We start from the raw sequence: 17,625 nt of genomic DNA on the forward strand, positions 1-17,625 counted from the left end.
CCCCCCCCATGGGCTACCTTGCACCACCGGGTCGAGTCGACAGTGAGAGGAGAGCTGCACTCGCAGCCCTTCCTCTCAGCTGTCACATGAGTTCTAGCACAGTGCTCTTTCACCTGTGTAGGCAAAAATCCTTGCACCGACCTTCTTTGCATGTGATTGGGTATTCTTTGTAAAGTTAATTGTCCCCACATTCACTAAGATATGGAAAATTATTTTGTGTAAAGCCTATTTGCCTTTAGTAAATCAAGCCCAGTATCTCTTCCCAAAGCATTGCAATTTATCTCCCAGAGCTTTAATAATCTTCACAAAATAAAAGCTTGTGGTCTGATTAAGAAGAAAATAACATATATCATATTTATTGGGGTTGTGGTGCACTATTGTAGGCGTTAGGGTTATAACAAAGGCCTGAAAATATTGCAAATATGAAGGAATTAGAAGAGGCACCATCAAAACTCTATAAGACACCTTGAAACTCATTGAATCTGTACATAAACTGTATAGGAAACAGGATTTCTGGTTATTATGCAATATATCACTAATACAAAAGTACATTCTTAAATATTGCCACCAGATCTCTCTCCTTGGATATGTTGGGTATAAAGAGAGCTGGTGGGAGGGGATAGGGTTGGTTCATTACTCATTGTGATGTGACTAATCACTGTCATATTGAAGATTGGCTGTACTGCAAAAGTGGTGTATAGATGGTGTAGTGAGGAACTGTTCAATTCTAGAATGCAATTTTGTGTCCAGTTATTTCTGCTGTTAGTCAGCTGGTGCATGCCCTGAGCAAATATGGTGTTTTTTAAACACATGTGCCTGCCATTAGGTGGAACAACTGACATAGATGTCACTAAAGGCACCAAATCACTGGCCTGCACATGCTATAGCATCTCCTGCAGATCTAGCTTTAGTCATTAAAAAATGTAACTATGGGCATAATTAAATTTGACATATATGTTGTAGTCTGTAAAAAGCATGAACACAGCAGATTTTGTTTTCTTTAATAACAAAGTTTTCCTACCTGTTTAGACTGCCAGCAAATCCAATAATTTTTCACTATGTCCCTTTAAACTCCACTTAAAACCACAGATCTATATAGGACTACCCTTTTCCACAGGATAACAACTCTGCTGTGTGATTTCACTGCAGAACAAACAGCATTGTCACCCTATTACAGGAAATGAAAAAATTATGGCTCTACTGGCAGGATCAACAGTTGATGAAAGGGAGGACCGAAATGAACAAAAGCTGTTGTGTAATGCTAGAGAAAGACTGTACCATACAGTATATGTCATTTTTTTTATTTGGCCCATAGTTACACTTTAAGACTAAAGGTGCCCATACACCTGCCGATTATAGTACGATAATCGCGGGAAATCCCGCGATTGTACGATAATCGGCCGATCTATGGAAGGCGAGCGACCGTTTCTACTGTACGCAGGCTCGAAAACCCGCCGAGTATCATACGATTGTCGGTGGGTTTGTGGCCTGCTCGTAAGACAAATGGCACGCAAGCGCATACTGCCCGTTCAGCATTGCAGTCATCGGAAGCCCGCCCCTCAGCGGGGTGGGCTTGCGATGATCGCAAGTACGATCTGCCTGTCTAAGATGGGCAGATCGTACGTTTTTTAAATTACCTTACAACCATCGTAAGACAAAAGTCTTGCGATGGTTGTAAGGTGTGTGGCCACTTTTAGTCAATAAATAATAAAAAATGCAATACAGATGTGTAAAGGGTGAAAGCCCACAACAAATTTATCAAATTTAGAAAATTGGAGTCAAATCAGCTAAGAATTTAGATTTCTGGGGAATTAGTTTGCTGTACTCTTTATATAATTGCACTGCACTACCTTTTCTTTCTTAGGAAGCAGTAGTCCAAGAAAGGTTATACCTTCAAAGGGTTGTGGGAGAGTGATATTTACAGAGACATCCTATTGCTAAGCTAGGTATTGGGGGCCAACTGACTTTCCAGGGCTATTGTTAATTCATGGATAGGAGATACAGATATTCCCAGAGACCTTACACTATTAAATGAAAAGTTGACTGGAAAACAGGGGTATTGGGGCATTTCCAGGGACACTAGTGTACAGGATGGGGTTTTAAAGGATGGGGGCCAAAAAGCTTTCTGATACAGTGTGTTGCTAATCTAGAAATGGGGGACAAGGAACTTGTCACACCAGCACATTTTTTGTTTCTCATATACTTTTATAAAGATCAGCAGACACTTCTTCTAACTCAAAAGAAAAAATCAGTAGGGACATCACTGTGGTATGAGGAGGACCTTGGTTCACTTTTAAATGAGTGAGTCAGGAGTGTTAGTGTTGCTCCAAAACCACCAGCTATATTTAAAACTGCCCTGAAATATAACAGTTGGCATTTGATTGGTCTGTGGAGCACTGCAATGGTAATATATAGAATAATTTGCACTTATTATAAAGAAAAATCACTTAATACTAATTAATTTATAAGTTGTAATCTCTGAATTATTTGACTGTGCCATAAAATTTCCCTACAATTGTGTGACAAATGCACTTTAATGTCAGTGCGCTCCAGTTTGAATGCCCTTGTTGTTGTTTCTCCATAAAAGCAAGTAGACAGAAACAAGAAGTAAATCTTAGGAGCACCACTATCATCTACACATTATACTGTATATAACACAATGCTGGTTTAAAAATGTTGTGCAAAATAATTGATTTTCATGTGGCTTTATGCTTCCAGGAAAGTCATTATCAGTCCCATAAAAAGTCCCAAGCGTAGACGAGCACCACCCACAAGGAATCACAAGGTCTGTGACTGGTTAAGCTGTCCTTTCCATGTGCTGCATGTCCTATGTTTTACAATATACTTCAAATAATGAAGAGGCTGAATGCATTCGGTAAAAGATAGAGAAGGGCATGGCAAGGTTAACTACTGTTATCCAAGGTTCAAAACCAAACACGACTTCCTCCAAGCCATTGTCATACTGAGGACGGCAACCAAAGGCAGGTGGGATCCAGAGCTATAACACACAAGGCAAAAACTAATTAATTAATTGTAGTAAGTAGAACGTAGACTCTTGTAACATTAAATGTAATCAGTATACCACAAGGAATCTATCCTAAATCGAAATACCTCTGCAACAAAGCTTTGATGAACGCTGGTCTTCTCCATCACTTCAACTGTGCACTAGTTCTAGGGTGACATAATTGTGAATTGCCATCCCTGGAGCTACTATGTAGAATGGCTGCTACAAGCCAAGTGATCTTATATAGACTTAAATGTTTCCCTTTAGTCTTTTATTTCCTTTATTTAAGTAACAATTTTACCAAAATTGGTATTACATTGCAAATAAAGTTGTTATTATTATTGATAATATTAGTCATAATAATACTTTGGAGAAAAGTAGAATATGCCATAGTAAAGATGAATTAACTAGCTCTACCTCTAACTGGTCTGCCTCTGTCTCAATGTCTGAATCTAATGCCGGTGAGGGAAATATTCTCATTTTGAAAATGCCAGTTGCCTTGTTATCATGTTGATCCAGTGTCTTCAATGATTTCTGATAACTGACAAGTATATCCAGATCAAAATGTCTGGCTTAACCAGCTGTGGAGACAGCCAAAAAACTGGAATGTTTAGAATGAGGTTAGCCCACATGGTTCTCTCACTATAGGTTTTTTCTAAAACGTATGTTCTGTATATACTCAAGGAAGACATAGGGCCCACAAGCTGTTTTCTGTAATGGTACTGTATTCAATTTTATTGACACATGGAGATACTTTAAGCCTCAAGAGATGAGCATTCAGTGCAGTTGAGGATGATATTTGGGTTCACTGCTAGCATGGGTTTGTGGCGAATCCTGTGGGTTTAAGATTTTTGGGCCTAGAAAATGTATGTGCATATTCGCCCAGGAGAAATTTTTAAAACCATAATGCACTGAATGACCTTTAAAGTGAGGCCAGCAGGCTCAGATGATTTCTGTAAAACCACAACCTGTGCTCAGGGATGTCCCTATAATGAGGCAGCATCTCAATGGGTCACGGGAGGCTCTGGCCTTTCTGGCAACCTAGGAAACTCTGGACAGCACCCCGCCCAGTTCACTGACATAACTAGTTGCCAAGTGCTGAGTAGGACGTTCTGACTGGTGTCCTGCCCAGCTCCTGGTAACTCTACCTCATTAAAATTGTCATGCTGCTGGCCAATTTTACACTGCTATATTTTAATAAAAATTGGCCTGAGGCAGGGCAGTGAGAACAGGGACAGCCCTAGTGAACTATTGGTCAATGAATCATATTGGGGAGCTGCTGCTGTATGCAAGCCATGCTAGTTGTAAAAGAAAATAAATTGTTATTTTCAGTAACACAGCATTAACGTACCCCCCTAGCATGTTATTTAAAGGATTTATGTATTTTCAATATCTAGACCACATAAATAAATGATTCTCTCCCCGCTGTACAGTATTTAAAAAATATTTGTGGAATTGTTACATGTCCCCCATGACAGTACTTTGACATTGCCCTACTTTCCCTTTGTGTGTATTAAAGTACATTATAGCTGTACCCAACATCATGGATTTCAAAGGGTTTAAACAATGTCAAAGGAAAAGTACACCAGCTTTCTGTGGAAGGGGTCCAGGTGGCACCTAATCACTACAAACTTACAAAACGTCCATCCTCCCACTTGAATATTGGCCTCCAGTGCCAGCACAACCTTTCCTTATATTGCTGCACTGTATTACCTGTTTTTTACAATTACATTCTGGGTGGCGAGTGGGAAGATCAGTGAACATAACTATGATCTCCAATCTTTTTTTGGCCATAAATGAACATGGAAGTGCTCAGTCTGGAATAATTCTGGGTTCACACTCAGTAAGGTGCTGGATGCCTGTGGAAAAGAGATCTGGGGATCCTGTATCCTTGATACCTGTCTGCAGCACATAGGAAGACATTGGACCCCTTTTCAGCACCCTTGTGAAGGTAATTCCGAAAAAAGAAAATAAATAAGTAAAATAAAATATTAAAAACCGTATAAAAACACATAACAAACATGTATGCACCAAGACACAGACATAATGTACCTAGGACCCTTGTTAGACCACACATGTTTGGCATCCTTACACACATTAGAGCTCAGTAATCATTTTATGGGTAATATTTTAGTAAGACACTCAACAGATGAAGTAGTAACCGCATTTCATGTGACCCTTTCATTTTTAATTCACAATTTTACATGTAGACTTTTTTTTATGTATTAACTTGATCCAGTTGTAGGTATTGTACATAGTAGGAATGTTCAAACTGACACATTTGTGTGTGTGAATAACAATTTTAGTGTATTTTTATTTTAAATAAATATGGAAATATCTAAGGAAGCACAAACCTAACAGTGCCAAGGTTTAATTCTATAGGTTTATGTGCATTTAGGAAATATATGGTTGGCAGGATTGATCTCAAACTTTCAAGTTCACAGGTGAAAAATTGTTAAAGTAGTATGGCCATTTAAGGTTTAAAATGGACAAACCATGGCAGCAAAAGGGTTTATGCCACAATTTCTGTGTAACCTGTGAAATAACCAAAATCCATATCTCCAGACATCCTGAGAAACCTTAATGATACCAAGTCACAAACCACTTAAGCATAAGTTTAATCCATAGACCCTGGGTCACCTAAATAGGCACTGTTTAACTCTGTTCCTCCCTGTTGGCACACACCATGTACTGTGATTCACTACCCCTGGTCTATAGGACTGTATGGGCAGAAAACGTCCACATTCATGAATTCAGGAGACCTACGTGAGTGTAAAGTCTGTTACCAGCAATTATACGCGTAACTCGAGTACAGTGTTTTCTGTTCATACTGTCTCATGAGCAGAAAAACACAGCAGCTGGGTATCCTCGGCACTGCAAATGCAGGCGTACAGATACACATGCCAATACGCCTGTATTTGTGCCCATGTGCATGATCCCTAAGCGCTGGATCACATTAACAAAGTTGCATACATTTGTAGCAGCTCGAAAATGTATCTGCTTGTTTTTTCAGGCAATTTGTAGCTGGCCACACATTTACTGCTATACCTGACTAAAATGATGATTTACACATTTGCAAATTGCTGGTGTGCCAGGAACATTAGTGGCTGCATTGGATAACAATAAGCAGTTACTGAAACTGGTGAGTGTGTAGTTATCTCCAAATAATACAAAAAAGTCAATTGCAATAAAAACTTTTGAACAGAGAGGGGAGCTGGCACTCGTAGAAGTCTTCTTAATGGTGTTTCTCTATTGAAAAGGCCTAACAATTTTTCAATGGACACACGCCATTGCGACGATTCCTACGAGTGCAAGCTCTTTTCCACTTCATGACATTTTGTTATTCAATAAAAATAAATAGCATGTAAAAAAAAAGCCAATTGCTCTGCGATTGAGCTACAATATGCTTGGAAATTTAATTGAATGCAATTTTATTTTTATTTTTTTAGCAACTAAAAAGCTAAGGAGAGTTGCATGCTGCACAATCTGTTGGCACTATATACAGTAAATCCTGTATAATAATAATAATCGTAATAATAATAATAATAATTCTGCAGCTGCCACAAATTGGCATGTGTGATCTTGGCCTAAAAAATGGACTAAAACAAAGCTTATTCATCACATTTTAATACTAACACAGACCTCAATACACACTCTTTGAAGGCTTTTCATGGGGCTAAATCTAGTGCTGATATCCTATGCCTCAGTAGAGAGGCCACAGGCTCTGCAGTGCTCATAGACCTTTGATCTCACTGGACAACTGAATGTCTTGTGGACAAAAGAAATCTCATTAAGATTGTTTCTTAACTCTCAGATTGTTTTCTAATGACCCTCCTTCCCCCATTGAGTCCCTATATATAGCGTATGTAAGAAGGCATAATGTATATGTACGCAGCATGTGCTGCAAACAAGTTAAGTAATAATATATAAAACTATCTTACCGAAATATTACAAAGGAAGAGAAATGCTGCAATATTCTTAAGGACTCTTCTTTTTTTGTTAAGTTTCTCTGATCTTGCTGCCTGTAAAGCAATAGCTGATGGAGAAAGTCTAATGGAATTATTGTTTTCTTGACTCTTTTTGTCCTCTGCTGAGGCTTCTCCTAAAGACAGTTCGGAATTGGACATGTAAGGAAATTCCTTGCTACAGATAGTGACTGACTCATTGAAAACTTCATATGAAGGTGTCAGGGACAAAGTACTTCTGCTGGACATGGAAAATATTTTTTCAAGAGTTCGACCATCTATCGGTTCTTCTTCTTTCCTGTGTATACACTCAATGATGAAAAGGTTCTGTATGTATTTTTCAATAATTACCAGGATGGAATAAGGTAAGTTGTACCATGAGTATTCAGGGCGGGTCTCTGCACAAATAATAGCCAAGATAGATCCCCATGAGATTAACCAAGACCCACAAGCTGAACCAACCAGAAGATCTGAGTCCAACTTCTTGGCTGGGCTTTCAGTGTTATCTAATGACTTATTCTCCAGTCTGTATATGATAAGTCCAATAATCCCAGATGTACACATGAGTGTCAATACTGTAATGGCAAATAAATAAAACATGGTTAGGGCCAGTTCACTTTTGCTCTTTGAACGTCCAATCTGGATGAGATACACAACCAGGACAGCGATGGTAGTTGTAAGGACAATCAGCCCCAGTATGGTGCCGGCTGTTATACCATGGAACTTGAAGTGAATCTTCTGCTGCTGTTGGTGTTTTACATGGCGCCCAATATTCTTCCATAGGACATACAACATTGTAGAGGCTAATATATGATACTCAATAGTGAATGGATATAAGTAGTATATTCCTTGTGAAAATATGGAACACACGTTTGATGTGCAGTTGCATTCTGGTGTATGGTGATCTGTAAATCAAAAAAAAAATGTAATCTAAGCCCCAAAAGTGATTTTGCTGTTTATATTCATCAACATGTACTTATCAAGAAAGGCTATTTTATGGCAACCAAGTAACTTCCAAAATTTCAGGACAGAATTATCAAGTTAGCCATGCTGAGACATGTTGATACATAAGGCAAATGGATATAAAAGTATATCAGAGTATAGACAGGATGAGACTTCTGTCCTGTTGTTTCATGTGAATGGGAAATGGCTAATTCCTAGCATGAAGCAAAATTTTGTGTAGTATAAATAAATCAGCAACAAAGCATCTTTGACCTCTGCAATAAATACCCAGATTGTTCATATTTGCACAAAGCAAGGTACATTCTTTGATCAGGTCTGTAAAAAGTACTGAAACCATTGGCTCAGCATGGATGTCAGGCACTTAGCTTTTTAGAAGGAAAGGTGAGCAATGGCAGCCTAGATTTTCCCTCAACCCAGGTCCCCTTCAATAAGGTGCTGGAAAAAAAAGTATAGAATGCTGTGACCTAGTCATTGTGTTAATGCTTGTTGCAATTATTACAGACGTCAATGGCACCTTCTTGAATGTTTCAATGTTACTGTGATTTCCAAGAAAAGGAAATGGAACCCACAGAAGGGTATATGTGCCCAAACAAGATTTGGAATTAATTTGTAAAGGTTCTCTCAAAAATGATGCGTTTCTTAAAGGTTGAGATGGTGAATTGAATCACTTACAGGATTATTCACAAAAGGGTGAAGAGGTTGGAGAAGACAGGGGACTTGAACAATCTAGGACAACGTAGCAAAACTGGAAAGTGAGCTGAATTGGAGAATTTTTCCAAATCAGCTATTTTTGCCTAGATTGCTCACTTCTACTGCCTTCTCCAAACTCTTCAGCCTTTTGTGACTAACCCTGTTAGTTGTTTCTTATACACACTGGTGACCCTGCACTGGCATCAAGAAGTTTTTACCATAGATCTCTCCTATCTTGGAGTATCATGTCTACTGGGTGTTTCCACCCCTCCTGTTGCATTTTCCAGAATTAAAAAAATCCAACAGGGAGAGTAGACACCTATAGCAATGGGTAGGCGTCTGCAGAGCTTCAAACTCCCTACGAAACATAAGAAACTGTTAGGTGATTTAATTCTTCAAAACATTTTGGATCAACATTTTTATCAAAACATTGATAAAAATAGCTGAGTTTGTAGCATACGATTACATTTCTGATCATTCAAGTGTGTTGGGATGCAAGGCCTGCTATCAAACTTAGGCTTCCCTTTAGGCCCCATTCACACTGAGCGATTTATCGAGCGATTTTTGCAGCGATATCGCTCTATGTAGCTTCTCCAATCCATTTCAATGGAGCTGTTCACATCTCGTCACTCAATATCGCTCAATATTGCTTGTAGCTCGTCGCTGGTAGCTTGTTGCTCCTACATGACCCTTTTTTCGAGCGATTTCAAGCGATATTGCTCCTGATTGCATACAGCCCAATAGGAAAAAGTCGCTCAATATCGCTCGTCGCGCAATATCGCTCAAAATCGCGCGATTTTCATGTCGCTCAGTGTGAATGGGTCTCTACTGGATGGACTCAATCCCTTCCTGGTGAACTTCAAGTCATTTTCAGACTATTTGACTGACAGAATCCTTTCAATGTTCTCTGAGTTGCCCCAGGGCTGCCTCCCAGAGGGCCATGTCTTTAGTGGAAACCTACCTAGGAGAATCTAAGTCATACCAAAACTACCTTTTAAATGGAATAAGCAGCAGCTACATTATGCCTACTGATTCAGCACTAAATATTTTTCTGTACAGGTGATGATTTTAATAAGTGCTATTCTTACCCATTGTAATGTTGGAAAAGCCAAGAGTAATGAGCCTTTCCTTGTGCTCATTCAGTTGGTGCTTTGATTCTGTTAGTATGCCATTAGCCCAGAGAAGAAGGTTCGTAAACACAGCATGGATCAAACCAAACCTAAAAGAAGAATAACCAACAAAGACAACTTACAAACCCAAAACCAAATAATCAGTAAAGACTTGTTGCTCCTACATGACCCTTTTTTCGAGCGATTTCAAGCGATATTGCTCCTGATTGCATACAGCCCAATAGGAAAAAGTCGCTCAATATCGCTCGTCGCGCAATATCGCTCAAAATCGCGCGATTTTCATGTCGCTCAGTGTGAATGGGTCTCTACTGGATGGACTCAATCCCTTCCTGGTGAACTTCAAGTCATTTTCAGACTATTTGACTGACAGAATCCTTTCAATGTTCTCTGAGTTGCCCCAGGGCTGCCTCCCAGAGGGCCATGTCTTTAGTGGAAACCTACCTAGGAGAATCTAAGTCATACCAAAACTACCTTTTAAATGGAATAAGCAGCAGCTACATTATGCCTACTGATTCAGCACTAAATATTTTTCTGTACAGGTGATGATTTTAATAAGTGCTATTCTTACCCATTGTAATGTTGGAAAAGCCAAGAGTAATGAGCCTTTCCTTGTGCTCATTCAGTTGGTGCTTTGATTCTGTTAGTATGCCATTAGCCCAGAGAAGAAGGTTCGTAAACACAGCATGGATCAAACCAAACCTAAAAGAAGAATAACCAACAAAGACAACTTACAAACCCAAAACCAAATAATCAGTAAAGTCTGTGCTTTTCTTCCCTGACCAATAAAGAAAATTGTATTTATACATACTTATTAGTACTATATTTTTTATTCTGTGTCTGTTTATTGCTGACATATTAGGAACCACCTTAAACTGTTACTAACCCTAAAATTAAAATACAAAATAGTTGTCCACAGCACTTACATTGTCTGCTGCTTGATCTTCTTCCCAAGGTTTCCCTTCTTCCACTTTTACCCTAAGTGCGGGTTTAAGTTTGAAGCCCCAACCTTCCACATTTTGAGTGGCTTCATTACTATGGAGGGTCCTATAGAGCCACCCTTTCATGCACATTTCATGCACATTTTACCACAGAATTATACTGCAGAACATGCATGTACAATGATGCTAGCAGAAGCAGCCCAAAAGTTTATCAGGGGTAGGGCACACTTGCACAATGCAGCCAGATCAGGCAGAACAATGATATTTTGAATGGCAGGGCACACATGCGCAATGGGACTAATGGGGCTAGCACAGGAAGACCAATAACATGTGTGAACGGCTGGACACGCATGAGCAATGGGGCTACACAGGCGGACCAATAGGATTTGTGAATGACAGGGCACACATGTGCGATGGTAACAGGAAACATAGAACAATGAGGTGCTGAATGCGTAAATGCAGGGAAGCAGCGCAGAGGTATCCAGAGGCTGCTGAAACACGCTTAAAATATGTTTCTATAACCAAACTTTACTTTTGTGCTCGTTAACAAAACAGATCTTATAACATTGAGGTTTAAACTACACTAACAGAAGAACAAAAACAATTTAAAATGGAAAAAAAAAGGCTCAATTGCCTTGGGGACAAATTGTACATAGCCAAGACCAGACTTGCTACTGTGCTACAACATAGGGGCTCAAATGCACAGGCAATCTATAGAAAGTAGCCAGATTGAAGGTTTGGCTGTCAAGAAGGTTTGGCTGTCACGAAATAAGAGGACCATTCAGCAGTCCACCCAAAAGTGAAATATTAGTTACAGGTGATGACCTTCTGGCTTTTTATATCTCTTGGGAACTGCAATGGATGAATCTCCTGGGACCCTCCATCCTCCATTCTGGTAAGTTAAAAAGAAAACTGTTTCTAAAGGAAGCTGCTACCACAATGTATTTGCTTCTTTTAAAATAACTTATCTGGTTGCTAAGGGCAATTTCTGTACTCAAATTTGGTGTGCTTACCCTTTGCAAATCACCCCTTACAGTACTGTGTGTCTTAAACAGCACACGATTTACTTCAAAAACCCTTATCTACTATGTATGTTCTAGGCTTTGTTTGTGGAATAATATTGTTACCAAACCAGTTTTTAGGATTATTATTTAATCTGCCTGTGTTAAATTGTCCGAAAAGTAATGATAATAAAATCCTTTGTGTTAATAATAGTTGCTACAATTCGTGTCCACGTCTTTGCAATGAATGAGTCACAGATGATTATAGAAAATATATTTTTTTACTGAACCAGCTATGTCTGTACAAAATAAGTCAAGGCAACTTGCTGTATTTTTCTTGAAGACGTTTCACTGGACACCCGACCAGTTTTCTCAATTCTAAATGACTCATACAAAAATTATGTGGGAATAAATATGGTGAATGTCGCTCCAATCCACATAATCTGTTAGTCACAACCAGGTGTTGATTGCATTTGCATAATTGGAGTCTAGGAGGTGTTATTAACCTGCCCAGAGAGGTGTTAACCCCTTCTCTATTCAAGCTTGGCTTCTCCATTTTCACATAAATGGCCTCTTCGGTGTCTAGGATGCGTACTTGACTGTTTTTTACAGATATACCATGACCTGGATGAATGAGAACCTTCACAGACATATGAACCAGCTATGGATCCTAACCAAACAAGAATACTTGTGTATGGCATCATAGTCATTTATGAATATGTGTATTTTCTTGCATGTATGCTGTGTAAAACACTGATAGGTCTTTGTAACATTTAATTTTTTGGTAACAGGAATATGATAGTGTATAGACCCTAGATAGACCCTATGCCTAGCCATACGTAGATAACTACCTGAGTCTGTGGCACCAAGATCTGCCGAAGTTAAATTGACACTAAACTCAGGAGTTAAATTTTAAAAATACATTCAAGTACCCTAACTATTAACATTAATGTACCTTATTTGTGTATCACTCAGCTGTAGATCCTCAAATCATCTCTGAATTGGTGCTGACACTGTCCTTCCTTCTGTAGAGTGTCTACTTTTGTTCCCTATGGTGCCAGCATGTGTTATAAAGTAGCCACCAATCCAAGCTCGCTCCTGTGATGGACTACAATCTCATGTTTAGTTTACTAATTTGTATTAAGATTGTAGTCCATCACGTGAGCAAGCTTGGACTGGTGGCTACTTTACAACACACACAGGGGCCATGGGAAACAAAAGTAGCCACCCTCCAGAAGAAAGGACAGTGTCAACATGAACTCAGAGATGATTTGAGGATCTACAGCCGAGTGATACACAAATAAACAAAATGTTTATTAAAGAAGAACTATGAGGTGAGTGATTTTCACTCAACCTCATAGTTCGAGCCGATGTGTGACAATGAAAGTGTCAAACGTCGGCTCAATAGATCGGGAAGTGAGAGAACACATACTGTCGCTCGCTCACTTCTCGATCCTGTCCCTGCAGAGAGCCGTGACTGTCACTCACGGCTCCCTGCAGGGATACCCCCCTCCGATCCTCCAGCGCTGACTGGAGGAACAAACGCGGGAGGGGGCGGGTACAGCTGGCTCAGCCTCTAGATAGGCAGAGCCAGCTGTCAATCACGTAGCTGGGTGGATCTCCACAGTAATTTTGGGATCCTTCCCGGCTGCGGCGGTCTCAGTATACAGCGAGTTGTAGCCATATCAAACAATTTTTAAAAGGGGCTTCCGAGTATTCAACATGGACAGACTGCAGTCTAGTAGAACTGCTGATGAGATATGCCTTTCCTGCTCCCACATACTGTAGATGTGAAGGATCACAGTGCCAGCAAAATATTTAAACATGAAAAAGCATATTGTTTTAAACAAAGGCCATTTAGATCAAGCTGTTGAGCTGAGGGGGGTCATATCTGTCTATGTTTGTTGCAAAAAAGAATCCTTTCAAAAGCAAAATAAGACTGATAAAAGCAATCACCTAAGCAGATGGAGCTGTATCTTGGTCTTATCGCTGAAGCAGCACTAAGAAGCTGCAATAAAAGAGCTGGTGAGAAGGAAAGAGATGATAAGCTGCTTACCCACACTGTTTACCCACTCTATCCACACCTACCACACACTGGAGCACTGGGGGACATCTGCGGGGCTAAAGTAGTGGTCAGGGGACACAATATTACTGACCACTGCACTCTGTACATAGTACTGTGTCTTACATAGTCCTGTGTTGTTTATCCTGATATGTTTGTATGCTAAAATGCTGACCCCCCGCACCATATACGCTATGTTGTACATTATATTCCTGACCCATGCACTGTAAATGCTATGTTGTAGCTTTGTTGATACACTCTTGACCTTTGCACTGCACTCACTATGTTGTACACTGTATACACTCTGTTGTGCATTATATGCCTGACCCCTGAACTGTATATGCTTTGTTGATGATTATACTAAGTTGGGTGAAAGCTCTAACTAATTTTATTACAAGAGATTTTTGCCACCTACAAAAACCTTAAACTTATCAGCAGCCACCACAAGTGCTGCAGAAAGGTCAGTGTAAAATTATGTTTTATAAATATTTTATGCCAAATGTGTATATATAAATACAAGTATACAAATATATAAATACAATACAAATATAAATACAAGTATTTTGTTTTTTCAACCAACAAGTGGAGCCAGGGCCGGACTGGCCATAGGGCAAACCGGGCACTAAAGTGCCCGGTTTGGCTGGGCCGAACACAATCAACCTGATTGTGGCCGGCTCTGTGCAGAGCAGTGTCTACTGTTTGGTAGCGAGCAGAGCCGGCACTACCACACAATAGACACTAGAGGGCGCTGGTGGGGGAGGCCAGAAAAACACCTCCTCACCCAGCTCTCTCTACTCTTTGCTCTTTCCGGAGCTTGCTGGTGCTGTTCCTGCAGCCTGCACTGTCCCGGTACCGGCCGAGATATTAACATATGAATGGGCCGCGGTAATTTGCATATCAATAAGCCGTGACCCATTCATATGTAAATATAACGGCTCATTCATATGCAAATCGCCACCCCTCACCCCTGCTAAGGAAGAGAAGACTGCAAGAACAAGGTATGAGTGTCTGTACTACTTAAACTGGATATAGTTACATTTTATTTTAAAGTATGAAATGTGGCAACCAGACCCCATGAGAGAAAAAAATGTGTTGAGTGCCCCCGAGACGGAAGAGGCGGAGACACGGAAGAGGCAGAGACCCTGACAGAGGAGGCGGGAGGCGTCGCCGAAGCTCCTGTCGGGCAGTGAAGATGACAAGGAGGCCGCGTTCCAAAAAGGTCAGGCCGTGCAAGGTAAGAGGACTGTGCTGGCAGAGCCCAGCATAGATTCGGCACAGCCCACCAAAGAGTCTCAGGTGTGCTGTGCAATACCCTTTGGTGGGCTCTGCAGGATCTGAGGGGGCTCTGCAGTCTGCAAAGCCCACCACAGATCCTGCAGAGCCCCCCTGAGATCCTGCACAGTCTCTGCAGGATCTGTGGGGGGCTATGCTTGGTCTCAAGGGGGCTTTGCAGGATCTGTGGTGAGCTCTGCAAGGTCTATGGTGGGCAGAGCCAACCACGATCCTGCACAGCCCCCTGAGACTGCAGGGTCTCAGGGGGGCTGTGCAGGATCTGTAAAAATCATCAACCGGGTCCCAGGGGGGATTTGCAGGGGTTGGAGGGCCAGTGAGATCCGATTCTCTATAGTAATATGTCTGTGAAGGTTCATTCATCCAAGTCACATGGTATATCTGTAAAAAATAAGTCAAGGCAACTGGACTTTCTGTATTTTTCTTGAAGACGTTTCACTGGCCATCCAACCAGCTTTCTCAATTCAGAAATTGTGAGGGGTGGGGCCTGTTGGTGGTCACGTGATTGGGCTGCTCAGTCTAAAATGCCCAGGCCTATTTTTAGTCCCAGTCCGGCCCTAAGTGGAGCTCAATAGCTCTAGCTGAAAATTTCACATAGATAATTGCATCAGAGCAATGACCTCTCTCCCCCTCCCTAATTTTAGACAGCTCTCTTAGACAGTTTCAATCATAGATATCAAGGATCAAAATACTGACTGAAAAACAATTATAGTTTTCTTTTACAAATAATTAAAACCAAGTGATCATTACCTTTCAAGAGTTTTAAAGGACTGTATGACATCTTTAGCGTGGAACCATAAAAAGTATACCTAGGAGAAAGCAGAGCGCAGTCTTCCATAACTAAAATGAATGTATAATATTATGATAACCAATTAACACATAGATAACTGCAAGAAGATAAATAACGTTGTCAGTATTTGCCTCAAAAAACAATGTTTACTTAACACTGCTAAAAGCATAAAATGCAGCCTCTGAAATGTATCTGTTTAAACATATTAGACATAAAGGATTATCCAGGCACTGGCAATACATACATGCATACATACAGTTTTAAATAGTGAGTGTTATGAGGAAAATGTTTCAAAAAAAATTTCAGTAACAATATGGACAATAATTTATTGACAAACTAAAGTTCACCTTTAAATCACATTTCATAAGACTGCAAATTTATATCTAAGGGTGGTATTACAGCTTCAATCCTCCGGCAGGTGATGTAGGTTCACCCGACATGCAAATTCTGAGTGGCACCTTAGTCTTTACCAGAGCACCCTGCAAGGAGTGATGGGCTAATAACCCTAATGGCCACTGGGCTGCTTTGTTGCAAGATGCCACCAGGTTGTGGCCTGCAGGACAGCCCCTCCAAGAGATAGCAGGAATAGGGTGGCTACAATGTAGAGACAGGATAACAGCAATACGAAAGGTCAGTGTTCAGGCAGAGGTTGAGACAGGCAGTGTCCAGACAGGGGTCGATGCAGACAGCAGGTAAGAGTAGGCAGTGACCAGGCAGAGGTCATGTTGGGCAGCCAGAAAGAGTAACCAGGATCAAGCTGAATCGGCAATGAGACAGGAGACAAAGGCAAAGTCAGTAACAGGCAAAGCAGAAATCAGCAATCTCAGGTAGCTGGCAAAAAGTCACAGCATTAGTCACCATATAAGGGAGAGAGTACAAATATCCTTCTTGGCCCTGTATATGTCCTGCGTAATGCATATTATTGCACACGTGTCAACAGGCACATACCTCGGTGCACCATAAACATTCTTACATGCACATCTGGCCCTAGATAAAAGGCCATGATCTGGCACACGTGCAATGCATTGCACACTTACAGGATAACATGGATGTACAGAGGCAGACCCTCAAAGTACTGTAACATTGACCCCTCTTAAGGGCAACCTCCAGATATCCCTAGGGACGTGTTTCTCAGGGTGAAAATGATGAAAGGCCTTTCCTTCGTGCCAAACCTTTTCTTTTGCTATTCCATTTGATAAGGAACAGAAGGTACCCAGTGGTTCAGCCACAACCATATCCACCTCAAATTTTCTCATTGCCATTCACCAAGATGAAAGTAGGAGGTGGACATGACCTTCCAGGAAACTGGTTCAGAGATACTGGCTTTAGGTATGACACATGAGCACCGGATTGGACCCTAAGAGAGTCTGAATTTGATTTTGAAAGCCAAAGGATTAATGATGCTTTGAATAGGGCATGGGCCAATGAACCTAGCATCCAGCTTCTTAAGAGGGCCACCATAATTTTAGGTTGGTGGCAGAAAGCCATATAAAATCACTGGGTTTAAAGGAAAGACAGTCACTCTATTTTTGTTAGCCTCTTGTTTAGCTTTGGATTGGGTTTGGGACGGCAAAGAATGGAATTCTTCAATTTGGAAGCTAGAAAAGAAACCTGTCTTACACTTCAGGAACTGAAGATTCAGGAGGACAACTTGGGGGAGACGCAAGATGAAACGCATTATTCGCAAAGAAGGTGGAAGAGTACAGGGCATTGTTATAAGCAATGGGGAGCAGAGAGGCCCAATTGTTCTGGGAAGCTAAAGCAAAGTTGTTTTTTATGGTCTAACAGATGG

At 40.7% G+C, this 17,625-nt stretch overlaps 1 protein-coding gene across 1 annotated transcript in view; it reads right to left on the reverse strand.

Moving 5' to 3' along the window:
* The window catches only part of LOC108796571 (otopetrin-1-like), a 50,967-nt gene that overhangs the window by 4,784 nt on the left and 28,558 nt on the right, over positions 1-17,625 (reverse strand). Inside the window, exons 3-6 of the mRNA XM_018568064.1 lie at positions 15,794-15,852; positions 10,321-10,451; positions 6,946-7,874; positions 2,839-2,998 (exon numbers count right to left, since the gene is read on the reverse strand). Coding sequence (XP_018423566.1) covers positions 2,839-2,998; positions 6,946-7,874; positions 10,321-10,451; positions 15,794-15,852 — 1,279 coding nt within the window. The remainder of the gene's footprint in view (positions 1-2,838; positions 2,999-6,945; positions 7,875-10,320; positions 10,452-15,793; positions 15,853-17,625) is intronic.

This window comes from Nanorana parkeri, unplaced genomic scaffold (assembly GCF_000935625.1).
Source record: "Nanorana parkeri isolate BGI_ZX_2015 unplaced genomic scaffold, ASM93562v1 scaffold1134, whole genome shotgun sequence".
NCBI classification, from domain to species: domain Eukaryota; kingdom Metazoa; phylum Chordata; class Amphibia; order Anura; family Dicroglossidae; genus Nanorana; species Nanorana parkeri.